The 22473-nt window shown below is 42.8% G+C and overlaps 1 protein-coding gene across 4 annotated transcripts in view; it reads right to left on the bottom strand.

Annotated features, from left to right (window-relative positions):
- The window catches only part of pcdh19 (protocadherin 19), a 51260-nt gene extending 39209 nt beyond the window's left edge, over positions 1-12051 (bottom strand). Inside the window, exons 1-2 of one of the 4 annotated variants that reach the window (XM_029512240.1) lie at positions 8484-12051; positions 6079-6211 (exon numbers count right to left, since the gene is read on the bottom strand). In XM_029512240.1, coding sequence (XP_029368100.1) covers positions 6079-6211; positions 8484-10630 — 2280 coding nt within the window. In that variant the 5' untranslated portion in view covers positions 10631-12051. Of the gene's footprint in view, positions 1-5865; positions 6212-8483 lie in introns of all 4 variants that reach the window. The other 3 variants (XM_029512241.1, XM_029512238.1, XM_029512239.1) reach the window with 3 other exon arrangements.
- Between the last annotated feature and the right edge of the window lie 10422 nt (positions 12052-22473).

Below are 22473 nucleotides of genomic sequence, written 5' to 3'. Positions count from 1 at the left end.
ATCAACCTATGAGCTCAACACTATTATGGCTGTTTTTGCATTTAGGTAAATGTCCAATAAAAATCATTTAACATAAATTGTGGAGCTACTAATGGCATTAGCTCAGTAATCTCCTTGATGTTTAATAGGCTTGGAAGAAAGTTAATTCTCTCCATGTGATCAAGTTTTCAGTGTAATTTATATTATATATAAACACAAAATGTAATTTTGTGTTTGTGTGCATCAGCTGCTTAATATATGTCTGCTGGCTGATGTTCTCAAGATGTTCCCCAATTTGATAGTTTTATCCTGGACCGTTCAGTTTTTAGAACTAGAATTACAGTTAGTGCCAAACTCAAAGTGCTCTTCTCAGCCAACACCATTTTTCACATCTGCAGTTACTTTAAAATAATCACGATGTTTGAATTTCAGGGGAAGAGAAAAAACGTTGACAATTTAAAACCAATTTTAGAGAGATAAATACAAAGTTTCAGGTGGTCTGAAAGCAGGTTGAGGGACGTCACAGGCTTTCTATAAATAGAGTCCTCTCCCGTTTTCTCTCATTCTATCTCTCCTTGTTTTTCGTGGCCTTGCCTTTTCTCTATGAAATTCCTCACCCTGCACGCTGCACACCAGTCACATGTGGTTAAGTACACATACAGTGACATGTGTGCATCAGCCGGCGTCACTCATGTGTTTTGACTCCTAAGCTCTTTTGGCTGGGTGCTCTGATTCCAATGAGAGGCTGGTGCCTGGCGGGCCTGGATGCTTGTGACTGGCTGCCGGGAGTTGTTATGTCATTTCATTTTACCTCTGCAACATCGAGAATGACGTGTTCTGGTGTTGCAGTTAGGGGTCAAGGCTATAAAAACCCAACCAAGTGTAAAACTAGCACTGGTTGTGCATGTAGTGAAAACCATCTTGTTGAGTAATGGCAGTAAATCATCCAACAGCTTTATCCACGTTGCGTGTTAAACACAGTGGGAGGAGCCAGTAGAGGAATGCAATAAGAGGGCAGCGGGTACATCACTGTCACACTATTCATTTATTTCTGACAGACAAGGCTTTACTTCACCTTATAAACACCGACACTTGAAAAGATGAGCAGTTCTGAAGCCTCTACCTTACAAATAACCTTTCCTTATAATTAACAGTTTCATCTACCACTCAATAAGTGTGCAGCTGACACTTCGGGAGATGAAATAAATCTTTTTGAATCCTTTGAAAGGAAGATTGCAACATACACGTTCAGCTACATACAGATACACACACACACGCACAATGACTTTTAGATCAAACAGTTGTAGTGATTCCCTTGTTGAAGAGTCTCTATAAAACATCGGCTTCACTGTATATGCTGCTCCGTATGCTGAATTCACAAACATTGAATTGAATAATAAATGAAAAAATCATTAATTTGCACAATATTCTATTTATATATTTTTAATCCATGTCTAAAAGATATTATTCCCTGGATGTGCATACAGGCTAGTGAACTAAACTGCAGGCGGATTTCCCAGAAATCCCTGTTTAAATGAGAGGAATTTTAGATTTCTCTATGACTTCCACAGTAATTCTAATGACCATCATGTTTTCCTGTAATGCCTTGAACCATGGTGATACATTCAAGTTAGATTTGCAGAAAATATTGGCCTTATCCACTTCTATTCATTTTCAAATGGCATTGAAAAATGTGAATACAATGCTGACAGAGCTTTGACAATTTCAAAGAAATATTAAGCAGAGTCATTCACTTACAAAGTGAGGGCTAAGGAAAGATAAGAGACAGTAGTTTTACTTCTAATTGCTTCTCTGCTTTTCATGTAGTCCTTTCCCAAATACACTTTCAACGAATTACATGAAGGTTTTTGCTTTCTGTCAATCACAGTCTTTCAGGTTCTGGTTACATCTGATTCTGGCAGATGTAACCAGTAAAGCTACAGTGAAAATAAAGCCTTCATTTTGGGGAAAAATTTTATCATTATCCTAATTAAATCCTAAAATAGTGTAAAAATAGAAATTATTTTACATTCTGTAAAACTGTCTGCACTGCAGAGAAATGCACATTTAAAATGTCCCTTTTTGGGAAATATTAATGGAAATACTCAGAGCAAGACATTTCTTAAAACTGCAGAATGATAATGACATCACGACGACATTAAAAGAGTACTCTAAATGCTGGATCAGAACAGTGTTTGATTATCGAAATTGTTGTATCATGCCTTACTTTCCATTTTGGCTCCGATCTATGAGTTCGACATGATGATGAAAATGATAATGTCACGGTCTATATTTCAAATAAATGTGGGGCTCCATAAGAAATATTGTGTGTGCGTGCGTAGGGGGGGGGATTGGCAGTTTCAACAGATGTTTAGTGTGTGTTGACAGCAAGACATCTACTTTGCATGCTCAATATGACACGTTTGAATGCTCCCATGCATATTGTCCTGATGCGAAGTGATAGCGAGGGATGTGCAGCCTCACTGGAACCACTCCCTGTTGTCTCTCCTACATCAATATCAGAATGTCTTCCTTACTAACAGGGAAAAGCAGATAGACTGAAGCACTGTCAGTTGTTTTCTTTCAATTTTCATTTTCTCATTTTCGTTGCTTTGATTGATTGTGAGAGCTCAAACAAACACAAAATGTACATGTGAACCTGCCACTGTGGCACACAAATATCTGTAAGGAAAAACTACAGACAGAATCTGGAGGATAGTTACATCAATTCTCAATTAACTTGATGAAGCACACTCTCCGATGCATACAGAACATTTTACAATATGGAGTGCAACCCCCATTTCTCTGATTCATTTACCACCTTCTTCTGATGCATTTATCACCAGTGTAAGAGAAAGAGATTAATCAGTAAAGTAAGAATTTTTTTGCTATGCTCATTATCTAGAATCGCAGGTGTGAGGAGCCTTAGTACATTACAAATTCAAAAACACGTTCTAGCCAAAGGCCATTCCTTTACTGTATAATGTTTCCCCGACCAAGTGATTCACTATAATTAAGCCATGGAAGACAGCTCTATTCTCCTGTGAGCGTTCATATTAGCTCTAGCACAGGCAGGTCTAACAAACATCTCACAGCTGATGCTTCTGAAAACAATGGACAGCCATGTTCTGAGAGGTATATACCGGTAGATGTTCTCCAAGGGGCGAATACAATATACACAATCCAGTTTCATGTATGAGGTCTTTGGGGAGACCCGTCACTGTTATCTTGGCCAAGTGTGTGTGTGTGTGTGTGTGTTTGTGTGCCAGGGTGCTGTGGCGCAAGCAGGAAAAGCTCGACTCCAGCTGCTCCGACAGAAGCAGGAAGCTCAGAGCCCCTCATGAGCAAACAATATAGGGGAAATTTCATCGATCAAAAACACAAATTACACAGACACTAGTCCATATTCTCTTTCCCTCCATTTTCAGTGCCAATCTGACCTCGTATCCCCGTTCTGATGGCAGTGATAATTTTAAACTACATGTTTGGAAAATAAACAAGCACACAGACATCATTGTGCCCTGGTGTAAAAACCAAAAGCTCTGCTGCTGTGGATAAATGAATCATGGATAATTATGACGTTGCCCTCAGGATGAAAACAATTTTTTGGGACAAAGCAGCCTTAGTAATCACAACAGTGCAGCCACTCGTGTGTCCTAGCCAGTCAATGGGGTATGGGTTGAGGACTTGTGGAGTCAAGTGGTTTCAAGCCCAAGCTCGCTCATTGTAACAAAGCAATTATCAGTCATTTCACTGCTGTTTGTTTGTGCTATAAATGGTAATGTAATTATACTAAAAACATTTTTCATTTAAATATTGGAACGTACTGTAGAGCTTCTGCCTCTTGCTGATGTCACAACAGGGAGTGAAGAAAACAAGGACGACTGTCGCTGTGTTGGGGTTACTATTACTATGTCGGTGGGTAACATTTACTTTTGCTATCTCTGTTCCTCACCTTTCCTCACAGTTTCCCCATGCATCCCTCTAACACACAAATACACACACACACTCTCTCACTATTCTCAATCCAGGGAAAATGTGCAAAGACCGGGTCAAAGAGATGTTTGTCAACATCATGTGTAAGGCGGAGAGTGATGGTAGCTGCATGCTAAACAGGCCCAGACTCTATTGAACCAATCAACGGCCTGAGAGAAAATGAGAAAACGTAGTCGGGGCTCAGACACCTGGCACTAAGACTCACTCACCCTTGCTCACTTCTTCCCTCCTTATCTTTCTGTCTGCCCTCACACAGCTCTATCAAGATAACTCTGGAATCATCAGAATCAATCTCGAGCCCTATTTGTCTCCCTCTCCACTTTTTCATTAGCTGAAACAAAGGCTCTCCTAATCCTGCGGCAAATATGCTTTTATTGGATGGTTAAACTTCAGAAACAGGATACTGCTGCTTTTTACAGAGGAGACTGATTCCCTTTTGCTGCCACAACCACATTCATTTTTTGGCGGCCTGCATAGCACTACCTACCAGCAAATGCAATCACAGCACACGGGTCACTGCGTGAACCCACTGAATCCCCCACCTCTACCTCCACTGACCGGATAATGCCACAGAACAATCCCCAACAACATTTCTCATTCTTTCCACCTGTGTTGTTCATACACACACTCAGTCAGAACCAGCTCAGACAGGCCCAGTAAATCAGCATGCCTTTAAGTAGGTCTCATTGACCCCTCAGGATGCATCGGTGCCTGGATCTCTCTGGATCATCTGGTCAATACATCAATATCCATCTTCTGTTTCTTGTTTTAAGCCCCCCACCTCCTCCTCGCTGAATGTCAAATGGAGATTGGAGTCATCAATTACAAGTGCGTGTGTATGTAAGCCTACATGGAGCTGGAGCTTATTTGCTGCTGTGTATTGGAGAGAGTGAGAAGCACGTTCTTCTAGAAACAAACATGCGCACACACACACACACACACACACACACACACAAACATAAATGTCCCTTTATCTCATGGGACTGAGAAGAAGTGGGTCAGAAGAGAGAGGGAGGGGTTACCCAAAGAATCCAATAGACCAGTTCATACATACGAAAATCTATAAACTAAAGATCACTTGGTCGGCACACACTCTGTCAGCTTGAATAGTCTTTGAAGTCAGAACTTCACTGCTCTGCTGGAGCCATGCATGGTGTGTCAGGGTAATTCAATGGCTGGCTGTACAGATTAGCCATGCGGTAACAGAGAAGCCAACTGGACAACACACAGATAAAGCATTTAAGTAATGATTATTCTTTCTGCTAGCACCTGAAATGATGTGTGGTGGAGCTGATTAGTTGGGTCAATACACCTAGCAGGTGCTCAAACTCCTGTTCTGTTCCTGTTAAAAAAAATAAATAAATAAAAAATCAAAAGTAAACGAGTGGAGCAGGAGAGGCCGAATAATCCACTTAGTCAGGCCTCCAAATTCTGCTTGGCAAAGAGCTCTCAGTCACAGGTCAGCTCCAGTGTCTCAGCACCTAAAAAATGCCTCAAAGGATCCTGCTCAGTTTGACTGGCGTCACGTCACAAGTGCCACTTCAAATAGCTCAGCTTTCCATCAGTAACAGAGATTCCACTGACTGACGCTGTAGTCGTGGTATGATGGCATGCTATCATGGAATCACTAGACCGAGATATATGCAGAATAGTGGTGAGTAAGATCTCTGCAACTCACTTCTGGGATTCAGCACTGCCAAGTAGACCTGATATCAATAATTAATGAGAAAAAAATTTAACAAAGCTGGAGATTTCTTCTCTGTTGATGAAACCTCATGTTTAGTCATATGAATCAATTTGATCAATTTGAAAGCCTTTTTGTTCAACCCCTAACGCCCACAGCTGCCCATCCGAGGATTTAGAACAGAGCACAGCAGGATTATATCTCACCTCTGGCAGCGGCATGCCGTTGATGATGAGGTCTGGTTGTTGGTGGCCCTGCCCAGTGAATGGGTGCTGATAGCCATGGTTGGGCGCTGCATTGCGTGAGTTCTGGTTCTCCACGTTGAGGAAGGTGCTCTCGGAGCGCCTGCAGCCCAGTGGCAGGCTCTGCTGGTGGTAGTCGAAGTAGTTGAGCGAGGAGGTGAGAGACGAGCAACTCACCACATTCATCTTGTCAGTCTCCTCGACGTCTCGGGGCACGAGGCGGATGTCATTCTTGCTCAGCTTCTTCTTCTTGCTGGACTTCTTCTGGTTGCCATATGAGTACTCCGCCACCCTGCGTAAGTAGAAGAAACTGAACAGACTCAATAAAGCAATGTTCTGCCTTCCCCTTCCGTGTCCACATGGTCAAAAACCTCGCCCGCCATGCCAGCCAGGGTGCTGCTTGACCATGGGTGTCAGACAAAGGCCCGAGGCCAGTGTCTAGAGTGGGAGAGCACACTTAGGTGATTCCCCACTCTTGTAATGGAGCTGCCATGCCTTGTTTGTTTGCATTTACATGCTCAACAAATGAGATGTCAAAAAAAAAAAAAAGGCAGATAAGATGCAAACATGCCAAAACCACAGAAGCAAAGCAAAAGGACACACTGATACTCTGCAGCACTACCGGAATATGCAATCATATTCAAAGCACACAACCCATACTAATTCCATTTTTTCTGTCATTATCAAGTAAGCCCACTAGCAAAGTGGAGTGCAGGAGAACTGCAGATTCAAATTCATTTAGCTACTCTCCGTGGCTGCAGCAAACTTCAACTGAATATTTTGAGTTTAATAAGAGAAAATGAGCAACACAGCCATGTTTTATGAAAGGATCTTCAGACTGGGAAAAATACCCATTCTTCACAGCCTTGCAATTTTCCACACGAGAACAGATGCTATGTGCTCTATAGTGATGAGTACAAACTTCACTAGACATTTTCTACATAATTTGTGATGTTTTTTACAATCTGCATTAGCTCCAACCCTGGAGGAGGTTATTTTAAAAACCTTATGGTAAAGAGCATATGGTTTATTTCCTCCTAAAGCTCCAAATAAAACTATAGTTACCCATGAAATTGCAATATCTGGAATGTCTCTGTTCTTTCTTCTTGTCTTGTCTGAAATGTCTCTGCTATACCAGCCCCCACTGGCCCCTGCTCCTCACTAAAATGCAGCTCTAATCCTCTGTCGCTTCTAAAATCACACTGGCTAAGAAGCACCATTGTAGTTTGTCTTTTTCATTTTTCTTTTAGATTGCATCTTGAAAACAGCTCCCACCCCCATCCTGCTCCCCCTTGATTCAGAGGGAAAGAAAATGGGCAGCTGCAAGGGTAGAAAACACTTCATTTCTTTTTCATTTATCATTTTAACATGTTGTCTTTCTACTCTGTGCTCAAATTGAAATCTAGGTGGGGATATCTTCAGAGTCAGACACACTGACAGAGGACAAGCAATAAATTGGAGATAACTGCTCCTCATATTCGAGGTGGCGACTGAGAAGCTGAACACATCAGGGCTGATTAAAGCACCCAGCAGGGAGAGTGGCTCACAGGAGGAGAGTGAAGTACTGAGAGAAGGTTTGAATTTTCAATTTGTAGTTGTCCAGAGTTTCCAGAGAAACAGAGCTATATAATTAACGAAATATTGAAAAGCACCAAAAGCATAAACAAGAAAAGCATTACATACGGAGAAAATAGGCATTATTTGAAGAGTTTTGTCTCTTTTTTTCCCGCAACTACATGTTTGAAATTTGATTTCAAATCAGCAGAATTATGTTTGGAGCAAAATATGATTATAGCTTCAGGTTAAATACTCAAATCCAATCTATATGTAAATTTACAGTGGTAATGTGCCACAGGAAAATCAAAGCCAGAGCTGATGTTAATATTGATGGGGGGGGGAGCAAGAAACAAAAAAACAACAAAAAAAATCACACACTATTCAATGCAAGGTCTGGAAAATTAGATCTGCTCTGGAACAGAAAAATGCCTTAATAGATTAATGACTATGGTGTGCTTTACATGCTTTTACAAAACAAACAAACAAATAAAAAAAAATGCATTACATTTTCAAATTGTTAGTATTATCTCATCTTATTTTGCTGCAGTTGCTGCTGGCATTCCTTGGTGAGGAGGAAAAGTGAGGTAAATCTGACTGCTGCTGAAGGATAATCACAGTAGATTAAAGCTGATAACAGCCAATCAGCCATTGTGGACGTTAAATAATAAATGTCTGGGACTTATATTGAACCAGCGGGACGTTAATTGTCCAGCTACACACACGCAAATTGAACATGACAGTCGAACCGTCATATTTATGAGTCAATTGGTTACTATGGAGGGATTAAAACAATCAATCACGTTTCCCCACCGCGGAACGGTGGGCCTCAGCAGAATGTGTCTGATTTAAAGCAGCCGGGTTTATTTGGCTGGGTTGTGGTCTCAGAGGAGGAAATCTGCAGTCCTCGCAGTTGGGCCTCCACATGCACGACAAAAGCAACACACTGACAGCCAGCAGTTTCAGGCACGACGGCAGTCTCACACACACACACACACACACACACACACACCAGGGCTGCTGATTACCTGCAGTTGTAAGTACGGATCTCCTTGTTATCCCTCTTGCACTTCACCGCCACAAAGATCATGGTGACGAACAGGATGGCTGCGATGGAGCCCAGGGCGATGATGAAGATGAGGGACAGGTTGACGGGTCCAATCGGTTCCTGGGCGTTCAGGTCCGGGGACAGGTAGACCACGATGTAGGCCGAGGCGGAGAGGGAGGGCTTGCCGTGGTCCCTGGCCACCACCGTGATCTCGTAGGTGGACTTGGCGTTTTCTCCAAACATCCTGGTGGAGCGCACCTCCCCGTTCACCTGGTCGATCTCGAAGAAAGCCCTGTCCCCCTCCGAGATGGTGTAGGTCAGCCGCCCGTTCTCGCCCTCGTCGTAGTCGTCTGCCTTCACCTGGGTCACCATGTAGCCGACCCCGGCGTTTCTGGGGATGGAAACCTCCGCTGTGCCATTAACCAAGGGGGGGTTGGTCATGACCGGCGTGTTGTCGTTCACATCCAGCACCACAATACGCACCGTGGCATTACTGGACAAAGAGGGATTGCCGTTGTCTCTGGCTAAAACTTTGAAATCAAATGTCCTGGTGTACTCATGGTCGAATGATCTCATAGAGTAAATGCGGCCAGATGGGTTTATGCTGACATATGTGTTTACATCCATGTGCTTGATCTCACCGGGGACTATGGAGTATGAAACTGTGCCATTCATCCCCAGGTCCGGATCTTCTGCCGACACCGCCAGCAGACATGAACCGGGAAGGTTGTTTTCCATCACCATCTCTTGATAGTGTGGCTTGAGGAAGTGGGGAGGGTTGTCGTTCTCGTCTGTGACTTTAACTACCAGAGATTTAGTGGCGCGTAAAGGCGGAACGCCGCTGTCCTCCGCTTGGATGGTCAGGTTGTACGTGTCCTTTTGCTCCCTGTCCAGCCTGCCGTCGACCAGGATGGTGGAGAAGCTCTCGTACTCTTGCAGTCTGAACGGCACATTGCCCTGCAGCCTGCACTGCACTTTGCCATTTGCCCCGGAGTCCTTATCTGACACCCTCACCAGCGCGATCACGTATCCGCGCTGCGCGTTCTCGCTAACTTCCACCATCTCTGTGTTGAGTGAGAGTAAACTGATGACAGGCGGGTTGTCGTTGGTATCCATCACGTTCACCGTGACTTTGCAGTGAGCCGGGATCGAGTTGGGACCCAGGTCTTTGGCCTGGACGTCGATCTCGTATATTTGCGTGGTTTCATAATCCAACACCCCGTTGACGGTGATGATGCCGGTTCTGGGGTCAATTTTAAACGCGTCCCTCGTTTTCTCGGTGACGTAACTGTTGAACGAGTACACGACCTCTCCGTTGGTGCCTTCGTCAGGATCCGTTGCATTTAAGTCAATGACTAGTGTGTTGATGGGGGAATTCTCCATCACGTTGACTGTGTACACCGGCTCGTCAAAAACGGGGTTGTTGTCATTAGAGTCAATCACCTTGATGTTTAACTGGACCGCGCCTATCTTTGGAGGGTCTCCTCCATCTTCTGCGCTGATTTCGTATGTATAGTGGGCCTGTGTCTCCCTGTCTAACGATTTCTGCACCACGAGCTCAGCAATCTTGGAGCCATCCCCTCTGGTCTTAATTTCCAGTCCGAAAAGCTCATTTGGGGTGATGGAATAAGACTGAACTCCAAAGATCCCTGAGTCCGGGTCGCTTGCCCCCTCTAGGGGAAACCTGGTACCAGGGGAGGCATTCTCAGAAATTTCAATGTCAATGTGGCTCGTTGGAAATCGGGGTGCGTTATCGTTCAAATCCTCAATTTCAACTTTGATGACACAGATCTCCATAGAGTTTGACATCACTTCGAGGGAAATAACACACTTCGGGTTCTGTCGACAAACTACATCCCGGTCTATTTTCATTTGGGTTGTAAGGATTCCGGCTGGACTCAGTTCCACCCATCGTGGTTCTGAATTGGAAATAACCCTTAAGTAGGGGGGCTGCGGTGCAATCTGAAATCCTTGCTTTAGTGCGTCCTTTGTCACGTTTCCAATGACTGACCCGGGCTTCATTTCCTCGTTTATTCCATACTTTAGGTTGATAACAGCCTCAGTCCCGACCCAAAATATGAGGAACACAGCAATGAATTGTATTAATTCCATTTCCTTAGTTTGCATTGTACCTGTTGAGTTGTTCTTTTTTTTTTTTTTTTTTTTTTTTTTTTTTGGTCTGTATGATAAAAGCCTTGATAATTACGTACAAGAATGCATGTCAGAGAAAAGAGCAAAAATGTTCCAAATAAATCATCTCAATGAAATGTCCAGAAAACTATTTGGATGAGGAGGAGCTCTTGTTTATGCAAATTATATCATGATGTGAAAGCTATAATTCTAACAAGTGCCTTCGCCTATTTCACTCTTGTCGGGCACAGCACATGCTCCGGTCGACTGCAGCGGGAGAAACAGATCTGTGAAAACATGCTGAATCTTCTCACAACAGTGATTTAGTCGATGAAATCCGTGCAGCTCTTACCAAACACTTACACATGACTCATTTGATGAACTAGTCCGTTTTATAGAGGGCAAAATTTGGGGGGGGGGGGAGAGATGCTCGAACTGCAGACAGAAAAATGACAATTCCTGTGAGCAAGTCCGCACAAAAATAAAATAAAATAAAACAAATTATCTTCTCTTGCAAGTAAGGAGGTTTCAAAAGTCCGTGTTAAAATCTCCGCCTTGATGCCTGCAAATATTCAGGTCGCATTTTGGGTACACATCTTTACTCTGGGTGATAGCCTATATTACAGGCAGAGATACGATCTCCTCTTCGGACGACAGCTAGAGGCTTTCAAACTGCGCATCTGAGTGAAGAAAATCTCAAAGGATCACACAATTATTCAACAGCTTGAGTCCGGATATCTTTGTCTACAGAACAGGGGTAAAAATGCAGCAATGTCTCAGCACCTCACTGAAGTCCCGATCACCTTTATTATTATTATTATTATTATTATTATTATTGTTATTATTATTATTATTTCCAACAGATCTAGTCTGTCATCCCCCTCGCAGTTCTTGAAGCTTTTACTTACTAATTAATTTCCTCGTATCGTCTCACTTGGAAAATAGGCTGCAAATTTCCCGGCAATTAGTCCATGCAACACACACACAGGAAAAAAACAAAAAACAAAAAAACAACAATAAAAAAAAAAAAGAAAAAATCCGTTGACAATGGAGCCAAAAGCCAGCGGGAGGACACGACGCAGGGACCTACAGTATATACAAAACGCTTTTCATGTTGGGCTCCGGCAAAGTGTAAGCCCGGTCGCCTATATCCAGCCTGGTGGAGGCAGAAAAAAGGAAAAAGGAATCACCACTCGTTGGCAGTAGGCTGTCTGCTTAACTCCGACATGCGCTCCTCTCGCTTCACTGGTGCACACTGGCGGACTCCAGGCTCCGAGCCGAGCGCTCAGTCTCAGGACCCGCAATCCCCTCAGCCAATCAGGGGTTACACAGGAGGGCTGGAGCTGCCGGTGGGTGGGGCAAAGTACAGCAATGAAACACGGCCAACTACCTGTTCTCCTGCAGATGGGCGACTCAACGGGCAATTACAGCGTACAAGTTGAAACATGGAGCTGTGCATTTGATGATCGGTGGAGCTGCGCCTCTGAAGAAAAGGGAAACGAGAAGCCGGGGTCTGGGGGACCGGGGGGAGGTCTTTGACAGAGTTCCCATCAGTGCCACAGAAACAAGAGTGACAGACTAATTTCCCCCAGCAGAGGCAGAGAGGAGATGCTAAGGATAACTTTCCACTGATGTGTCCTTGTTTTCTCTTCTGCTACAACAGCCAATTATATGTAACAAGTCATATTTTGCGGCACACTTTCTCTCAGCGGGGGGAACCTGAGTGTTACCTGCGGCCTTACACGGATCTGTTTGATCCTCAGTGACATGTCAATGATTGGTCACCTCTCTGCACCAACCAACACAGAATTTTCCTGCATATTTTAAAGTCATACCCGCGTCTGTTGATCTATACAGCTGTTGCAAGAGCGGGCATTACATTACATCATTTCTGCCCTAACGCCTGAAGTTAGGCAACATCAAGCAGCTCGGTGAGGCAATTCCCCACAACGAAACAAACATTACAGATGATGGTTCCCATGTAGTGGAACATGCAGGGAGGAAATCTTGCCATTGGTTAAATCAATACATCAGAAGACCCAGTTCTTCTTGGCTGGCTCAAAAAATGTAAATCCTATTTCTGGCTAAATATTGCCCTGGAGCCCTCTAAACAATTACACTAAACACACACAGAGTGAAATATCTTCTATTCTTTAAGCGTTGCTTAGTAGAATAAGATTTTTTATTTTTTTTTAATTCATTTGAGGTCTGAAGCAATTGTTTGTCTCATCTGACGACCTCAGTCTAAATTCTGTACTTCTGGCTGAACAAGCCTGAGTGTGTTTGATCATTCATAAACAGCTTTATCCAATGAAAACCAACAAGCTGCCATCAGCGTTGTGAGGTCGTTTGTGTTTGTCAGCTGCAGAGTCCATATTTATAAAGGTTAATAATGAGGCGGGTGGCCTCTGACCTCCAGTCTGTCGCTAATCATCATCAGAAAAGGAAAAAGAGGGGGGAAAAAACAACAAACAACAACAACAACAAAAAAAAAAAAACTAAACCCAAATCAATTATTGGCCACTACTCAGTGCGTCCCTTCTCCTTTACCTCCATGTAATTCAGACTGACTTCACATCCAGTGAACAATCCACTTCTGTCACGTCAGTAAGAAAACAGGACGGAGCACCTCCGCTCGTCCTGAACACACTCCTTCCTCATCCTCCCTGTAATCTTTCTCATTCATACAGAAGCGACACACACACACACACACACACACACACACACACCCATGCAGCCCTGCCTGCCTCCCAGCAGCGCTTCCTGTCGGCAGCAGGCCGCTTTCAAAGTCACAAGGGTGACACCTAGCGTCCGAAGCCGCGGTTCAATCCTGCTGCTGCAGCCTGTCTGTGTGTGTGTGTGTCCCCACCCCGACTGAAAATAAAAAAACAAAACAACATGGCAAAGAAATAACAATGAAACACAACGAAGCACGCTGGCAAATCAATTTCCTCTTTATATTGGAACACAAGTCTGCAGTTTGACCACAATTAATATGCTGTGTAAAAGGTGAATTAGGTCTGAGCCATATCCAATCATTGCTGATCAATAATGACTGATTGAACTATATATAGAGAGAGCAAAAGGTTATTATTGTGCAGTATGGGAATAAATTAATATTTCTTTATGTTTTTATTAGTAGAAATGTAACCTGTGTCAGCCTAATAAAGGCTAAAATCAATTGTGGCAGCTTCACTGGCTCTGGATACACTGCTGATATAAAACAGATTGTATCCACATACATTTATATATCACCGCACACTTCTGTGGCTATGTCTTAGCATTTAAAAGACCATTATGCTCCAAGTTCAAAATTGCTCACCACCATGTCTTGTATATTGTTGTAAAACAGAATAACAAAGCCACACTAACGCCTAAAAAAAGATCAGTTAAATGCTACTATGATGTGACATAGCAGTACTGAAAATATTTTCTCTTCTCTTGCATAATGCAATCGCATCTTGACAAACAAGCAAGTATCAACAAAGCAATTTGTTTGCTCCTCCATAACACTTTTCAAGACATGTTGCAGTCGCATAAGGAGAGCACCAGAAGAATCTTTAAGCTCATAAATTTTTTATGCCATCGAGTTAAACAACCGTAGGCAATGGCAGGGGACTTTCTTTTCCTCGGGGCTTTCTGATGGCCATATGTACAGCATAGTGCATAGTACATTTTTGCATTTAGATCAGTCTTAGAGGCAGTTGCAGAGGGTTGCGTGGCATCAGGTGGAGACTCTCCTTGTTAACGGTGTCAATTATGCTTTCATTGTTTTATGTATAGATGTGCAGTGTGCTATTAAATTGTGATATGATTCCGGTATTTCTTATCATTAGTTTTTAAGCTTTTAAGACAGTGAGGAGTTCGGGTTTCTGCCATTAACCCAACAGTGCTGAGGTAAAAAATTCTTTGACCTGAAAGTTTTGGTCCAATTTGGAGTGGTAAAGTCAGTGCATGAGAGGGTTAGAAATGTTGCTGATGTTCTTGGCCCCTGCAACTGAGTGCAGCGTGAAAAAAAACAGCATTGCCTGGAGCAGTGGGGTTGATCATGAACTATAGTGCAGTAATTTAGTCACATTGTATTTCTTTCTCTCTGAGAGCAGTGGCATATTTCATTTATGAGCTACGATCTACCTCAATATACTTCCTGTGGTGGACGTTCCTTTGTGCCCTGTATTGATTTTACCACTACGAATCCTTGAATTTTGTATTTTGAGCGGTGGCGCATTTGGCATCAGTGTTTGTTTTCATCCTCGTCATTTGGTTGGTCAAAAAGAAAAAAGAAAAAGCCATTGTGAAAACATAATGTGTTTGCTTGTCTGCTTTGCATTAAGTTGTGGGTCACCTCTGCTCAGGAACATCTGACTCATTACATTTTATGTTGCAGTCTAATTCCAATATTAAACCATCATACTGTGTATTCACCATTACAACTCCAACAGAGGACATTGTAGTAGATCACTTCGTATTAACCTAAAGAATCTCAACTGTAGTTTGAAAGTGAAAATTAATGTCTATTACAGACTTGTCAGTGTACTCTTCAGCATTTCAAACGGCGTCAAAATCAGAAAACTGAAATCTGCTATCTTATCTAAGCTCTCATCAGCTTGTTTTTTTTTTTTTTTTTTTATTCTTTTACCAACCTCCATTTGCTCCTGATGAAATATAGTCAGAAAATGGCTGCATGGCAAATGATTAGATGTTGATCTGTTTGTTTATGGCTCATCAACGCACATTTGTGTTTTGGAGAATAGTCCAATCACACAAAAATAGATTTTTCATTTACTTTCAAGATGATAATATCTAAATGTTTTCCAGGACATATAACAGCACTGAGCATTCTTTAAGGCTGTGCAGAGATTTATTCTTAAATTTGGAAGACAGAAAGTGCAGCTAGGCTATTTGGGTCCATGGGAATTTCACAACCTCACACTGGTTTTGAGCATATTTGAAGCGTTTGTGGTGGAAAGCTTGAACCAGTGCAGTTGAAAGTACAGAGAATAAGTGATTTTATTTCATATCAGTTTTTTTCTCTGCTGCCAAGGAATGGCACATGTCTGTAGTCTGTCCCTGCTGCTTGCTTGGAAAGGAATATCTAAGCTCCTCTGACAGATGCTGGCATTATCACTCCTATGTCCTGCCCGGCCCTGGAACTTAGCCCGTGTACACACACAGACTTACAGGAGCTAGCACAAGACAGCGGAGCTAGACAGCGGCGTGTTGATTCTGAATGAGTAAGATGGTCACGCTTATTTTGGCTGGAGCTGACGATGACGTTATTATTATGGTCTCCATCCGTACAGCTTCTCAAAAAAATTGATTCCTCCTGAGCGCTCCTTGCCAAAGGCATAAAAGGGGGAACTGACAGGCTTAATCTATGGGCCTCTCGTCAATGACGATACGCCCTCCACTCCATTCCACACCATGCCTGTCCATGATACATCAATTAGCATCAACTCTCACCATCCATCTGAGGGTTCACAGAGTCCGCTGGGCTCACCAAAACTGCTGCAAGTACAATTCAACAACAAAACAGGCTTTTTTTTCCTGCTCTTCACCAGCTATTTTTTGTCGTGATGGCAGTTTTTTATATGTGACTTTTAATTCAATTCTGTTTTAAATCCGAATTTCACAAAAGAATTGGCCTGGGACCCCTATTGTTGTTGAGTTGAGGAACAGTACAGCGGGTACAGCTTGGCTTTGTGTCAATCAATCAGCGTTAATACCACTCAGTACCATTTCTTTCTCTCTCTGTCACTTATCTGTGAGTTCAAGAGTGGAGAGAAAAGGGCTGGTATTTGTGCTCTGGGTACTGAGCTTTCTTCTGTTATCTGGAGTATTACCACAAAAAAAAAAAAACAAACTTTACTTTCCCCATAGCTGCTGATGATGCATTTGTTGGGCACAAATAAAACCTCTTCAGCCAAGCTGCCTTTGATTGTCGCTTTTGATTTGATGTGTTTCAGTGAAATGTCGAAGGTTTTCCTCAATAGCCTCTTTCAGGTTTAATGAAATTATTGCCCTTGCTTTGCCTGACATGCAGGAAATGGATGTAGATGGTCCTGTGTTTGAATGGCTGTGGTCCTTGTTACATGCAGATGCAAATGAATGAAAGAATTGTTGAATGTGGCTGTTTGAAGTTGGATGGTTGGTGGGGCTCCTGATCATCAAAAGCTGCGCTCATTTAATATGCAGTTTGTTGATATTGAAACAATTAATAATTAGTAACCCAATGACCCATTTGCTTCTGAAATGAAATATGTTGAAGAGAAGCTTGTTCTATTTGTGCATAATTTGTTTAGATATTTATGCTGTTAGATGGCAATTAAGAGACTTTGTGTACAGTCCTCTCATGTTTCGAGCCAAATGTGCACTCAGTTTCTCTTTGAATACGTATATGATAAATAGCAATTTAAACTCTAAATGACTATTTGTTAAAGTATTCTCTTCAAAGTGAAATTTCAGTTTTAAAACATTAGCAATTCACTTTATTGCACATTATTTAAAATGTTGCTTGCATAATTTTGTAATTACGAAATTACTGCACAATAAATTAGGAGTAAAAAGTCTAATATAAGAGAAATATAGACAGTTCCTGACCATAACCATTTTGGCCACACATCTTTTAACTACTAATTTATCTGCCCTTTCTACAATAAATGTAGTAGTGCAAGTAGCTGAGTTACTGGTCAGATAATGTAATATTCCTATGCAAAACAGTTCGTGGAAGCTACAGAATTACTTTGGAAACCCATTATCCCAATTAATTGAATAGTCAGATATTCATAAAAACTAGAGACGACAGTGATTTTCTGTTCCTTGCCTGCTGGGGCTAGATTTTAAAGAGAGCACATGCTTTACAGATTGTTTGGAGCCTTACATCATTCTGGATGGCTGCCATTTAGAGTTGCAATTCTCCCAAATCAACAAAGAAACCCATTTCATCCCCCGAAAAGGATTGACCTCTGAGAAAAATTCTTTTAACATTCCTGAAATGGGAAGTCAAACATTTTCTTGTAATTCTGAATGCTTTAGGCAGCAAGAGCCATAAAAAATATTCTGGACATTTTGGACTGAATGTACTATATTGATTACATATCATGGAGCTGCATGTTTTTGAATGCTTGCCTGTCTAAACCGTGATATTTAACTTTCTTTCTTATAACATGAAGCTCAATGGGTGTAATCACGGACACACTGCCATGCCAGAGATTTCACTTTGATCTGATTACTCCAGTGAGCAAAATTAGTCGCCTTTGTTAGGAGGCCTGGGCCATTACAGAAACAAAAATATAAAAGCGAAAAGCCACACAAAGCTAAAGCTTTGAATAGACAATAGACAGGATCTGTGAGGTTCTGTTCACCTGGCGTATAGTCAATTAGCTTTGTGTTGTGTTTATTCAATGTCAGCTCTGATTAATCGGCACAACGTGGTGGATAGAACACCTGAAAATGTAGTATGGTGCCTGGGTGGGACATTGTTGCCATCTGATACTATCTCCACAACACATTGCTTATCTCGTCCCCCAACCCCTTGGGGGTGTTTACAGCTGTTTTCTCGTCAAGACAAATTAGTGCGGCTCTTTCACCCCCCCAGTGAAGCAGTGAAGAGACATCATGGTCACTATATCTCACTGGGCTCTTGGATTAATGCATGCTTGCCTGGGCTTAGCTGTATTTTAAAGTTGGTGACATATGTCAGTTTTAACTAAATGTGTTTGTTGATCTTTGTATTCTTACCCTGAGGAGCCAACAGGGGGAAAACATAATATTGTTGGTGATTTTATTCCCTCTCTAATCTGTCCATCTAATCTAATATCCAATTTATTTATTTATTTTTGATCTGCTGTGGCTGATTTAGCTGGTAATTCTCTAAATCCTGACTATCCCTGACCAGGCTGTGTACTGTAAAATGAGAGAATGAGCTTATATTAACAGCGGATAACCTCCCTGCACACACACGACCGACCCTCTCTGCCTGCCATGGCGTTTTCTGTCACCCAAACGTTAGCAAAACAGTTGCACCCATTTTCATTTAAGACAGAAACCCTTAAAGATTACAGTCTCACTCCGTTCACCTCCAGCTGGTGAAAAATTTGGTTTTGCTGAGAAAATGGCATTTCCGTTTACACTGACCATGACAGTGCAGTTCAAAAGCCCCGGGCGGGCAAGCACAGCCACCCCCGCGGGCACCCATATGTTGTCTGTGTGATAGATACAGTGGCATGAGGGGGGGTCTTGTTCATTGCTTCTCGTAATGTGCCACTAGTGCCTTCATGATAATGACGACTTTGCCCTATGATTGTACCAGTTTAAAATGTTGCACTTCATCACCATAATACCAGGCTCCAGCATCATTTGATGGCTCAGGCTCCATAAGGCTGCGGACAAATTAGTGGGTCTGTTATTTCAGCATTAGCTTGCCAACATCTCATCTTAATTTCAGCATTGAACCAAATCTGAACCTTATAAATGGTGATCTTGAACGCTTTAGCTGTGTGTGTTGAGGAGCGATAGGAGGTGAGAGTGCGCTTGTGTGTGTGGGTGTAAGCACCCAGGCGTATTTGTGTCTATGCCACTATGTATGCATGCATATGTGTGTTTGTGTCAGCATGTGTCGAAAAGGCATTCTCCTCCTCAGAGAGAAGAGAATTCAAAACAACAGACATGGCATAAAGGGAGAGACACAGCAAGAGGGAGCAGGAGAGAGAGACAGAGAGAGGAAAAAAATAATCTCATGCTATATTATCCCCGCAAAACCTGACAAACCACCCCCGAGACTGATCTGGCTTAGCATTCAGTATGGTTAGGGGCTTGTTTGTGCTCCTATGATTGGCGCAGGCTGGCTAAGCTGGCCTCATAACGGTCCAGTCGTAGTGGAGCCCCAGTGGAGTCACGCTGCCTGGGGAGGGCAGGCCTGTCTCTATCTGGCCACAGATATCAATACAGGCAGCAGTGCAGTCTTCTGGGAGGCTGGACAGTCCAAATTCTCTCCCCTGAAGAAGGGTTATTAATTGTCCCGATGCTGTATGTGGTCTGCTTGCACAACATGCTTTTTGTTGGACATTTTGAATTCCAGGCATGTATCCCAGAATGCAATTAGTCCTCCACCATTAGATCAAGCGACACATGTCTTCTTGCCTTGTGCTTGGTCTGGAATAACAGCAAGGGGAGGGAGAAAAGAAAAAAATTAGTATGGAAATTAGCTGTCTTCAAAGCCTTTGGCATTAAAGGTGGTGTAAGGTGCTACAGGAAGGTGGCAGTTCCCTTTGCAGATATCTGAGTTAGAGAAAACGCGGGGATTCTCGAGGATTGATTTTCTTGGGAGTCATATCCCTCTGTGCAATGTGGGATTAAGGAAATGGCACATGAAAGGCATATCATGCTGTTTAGTATACACTAATTGTGGATGTGGTATGGAGTGGTCTGGGGTAAGCAGATTGTATTTTAACATCACACGCTGATTTCTGATCCATGGAGAGTTGGAGGTCCTTAACATTTTAAAATAAACACCAGAGTTTGTAAGCTTTACCTAAACCCAGTGGAACCAAGCCCAGACCTGGGAGATGGCTTTGGCTTGTCTGCTGATCCTTTCTTCACTTGTTTTGGATGTTGAACTGGTGACGCACTGATACATGTTGAAGCACCGCTGTCGTTACCATGGGGCCTTTAAAGGTGCAGAAGATTCATTTTACTTTAGTGCATTCAACCACACAGTAAACACAGAAGTATGTTGTTTTTTTCAGGACAGACAACAGCTCAACATGCTTGCAGTTTTATTGTTGTTTTTTAAATGATCACCTCTGCCACCGTGACATTACTCAGGGCTGCTTGGGGAGGTTACTGCACACAAAGACCGAAGAAACCCTTTTAAAGGCAAAATCATCAACTTCTTCAATTTCTGACAGAAGCATAGACATCTGTATCACAGGAAGTGAGGAATCTATGTTTGGGTTATTCATTCATTCATCTCCAACTGCTCTTCCATTTCCATAGACAATCCAGCTCATGCTGGGTGAGGACGGGGTACACCCTGGATACGTCGCCAGTCCGTCACAGGGACAGAGAGATACACAACCACTCACACTCACAATTTAGAGTCACCAATTAACCCAAACACGATGTCTTTAGACGGTGGGAGGAAACCGGAGTAACTGGAGGAAATCCAGCCAGGCACGGGGAGAACATAGAAACTCCGCACAGAAAGGCCCCAGGACAGGAACCAAACCCATTACCTTCTTTTTGTGGGCCAACAGCCCTAACCACTATGTCACAATGCTGCCCCTATGTTTGGGTTATTGATTGATATATTTATTGAAATTAAAGTTGGGATTTAATTTACACAATTGGTTCAATTTGGTAGGCTGTGCACTGAGTCACTGAGGTTATGTGTTGAGGACGACTATAGAGAACAATGTGCTGCAGTGTAGTAATGCATGAACAGTGAGAGCCCTGAGGATTAATAGCGTGTTGGCCCATCAGCTGCAGCACCACAGAGAATGATTCCCTCGTAATTCAACAATATGTTTGGAGGTACATACAGTGATATGAAGTAATCTCCATTTCTAAGATGTTTTTTATAAACCTGCAATTTCTTTGCATATGTTAACACCAGGGACAGCACAGCGATGTAGTGGTTAGTGCTGTTGCCCCAAAATAAGGTCCTTTCTGGACAGAGTTTCCATCTTCTCCCCGTGTCTGCGTGGGTTTCCTCCCACCGCCCAAAGACATGCAAGTCTAGGTTAGCTGGTGACTCTAAATTGACCGTAGGTGTGAATGCGAGCGTGAGTGGTTGTTTGTCTCTGTTTGTCTTTGTGTGTTGGCCCAGTGATGGACTGGCGACCTGTCAAAGGTGTACCCCGCCCCTCGCCCAGTGTGAGCGGGGATTGGCTCCAGCAGCCCCGCGACCCGGAAATGGAAAAAGTGGTAGAAGATGGATGGATGGTTGGATGTTAACACCATTTATGAGGTGGTACAGATACTACTATGATCACTGTGTGCATTGAAAGAGTATTTTATATATTTTCCATATTGCCTTTATTAAATCAATAACAGGTAGAGCTAGGTGGCCCAACTCAGGGGCTGCATCCTTGGGAGGACATAAGCCACATAGGTCTGACCTTATGTAGCGGTACTGCACAGGTTGAACTGAAATCAGACAGTATGCTCTAACTGTCTGAAGTATGGCTCCAGTCAAGAAACAACCTTAACCAAACTTTTTTTAGGGCCTGTTGAACAGATTAAGCGTTAGCAGCTGAACTGAGCGTCAATCCAAAACCGATGTTTAATCCTTGGACTCTGTCAGTGTTGTTGACTTTAATTATCAGTGTGCAATGAATCTTAGGATTGGTTGGGCCCACGAAGGATCCACCCGTTGTCATTGCCCAGGAAAAGAGGGTCAGATTGATTGGCCACATTTGAAGGAGCCTTTGAAATGGGACAGCCTAGTCACATAACTGTGATGCAATCTGTCTTTAAATGCATCCTCAGAGGGATGCCACCCCTCGCTTGGAGCAGAGCTCCAGACACACCCCATTATCTACATTTGTCACAAGTTCCCCAAACTAAATGACAAACTAGGTCGAAGTGTCTCTGGCTTTCCAAAAGGATCCATGCAAGTTTTATTCTTATCAGCAGTTGCAATAGTTTAAAGGTTTGGGTGATTTAGGCAGAAACTGTAGCCACAGATAAGAAGGCAGACAAAGAAACCAACCATGCTGCTATTAAATGAGACGTAAAAAACTGTGTTTATTCACCCAAGCATCCATGGCAAAATCTTTCCGAAAGAGCTTTTGCGGTGAGATTTCAGTCTAATTTTACACGGATACTAGACATCCTTA

This window comes from Echeneis naucrates, chromosome 10 (assembly GCF_900963305.1).
Source record: "Echeneis naucrates chromosome 10, fEcheNa1.1, whole genome shotgun sequence".
Taxonomy (NCBI): domain Eukaryota; kingdom Metazoa; phylum Chordata; class Actinopteri; order Carangiformes; family Echeneidae; genus Echeneis; species Echeneis naucrates.
The sequence above is the reverse complement of the archived record's forward strand: the minus strand, read 5'-3'. Positions and strand labels throughout refer to the sequence as shown.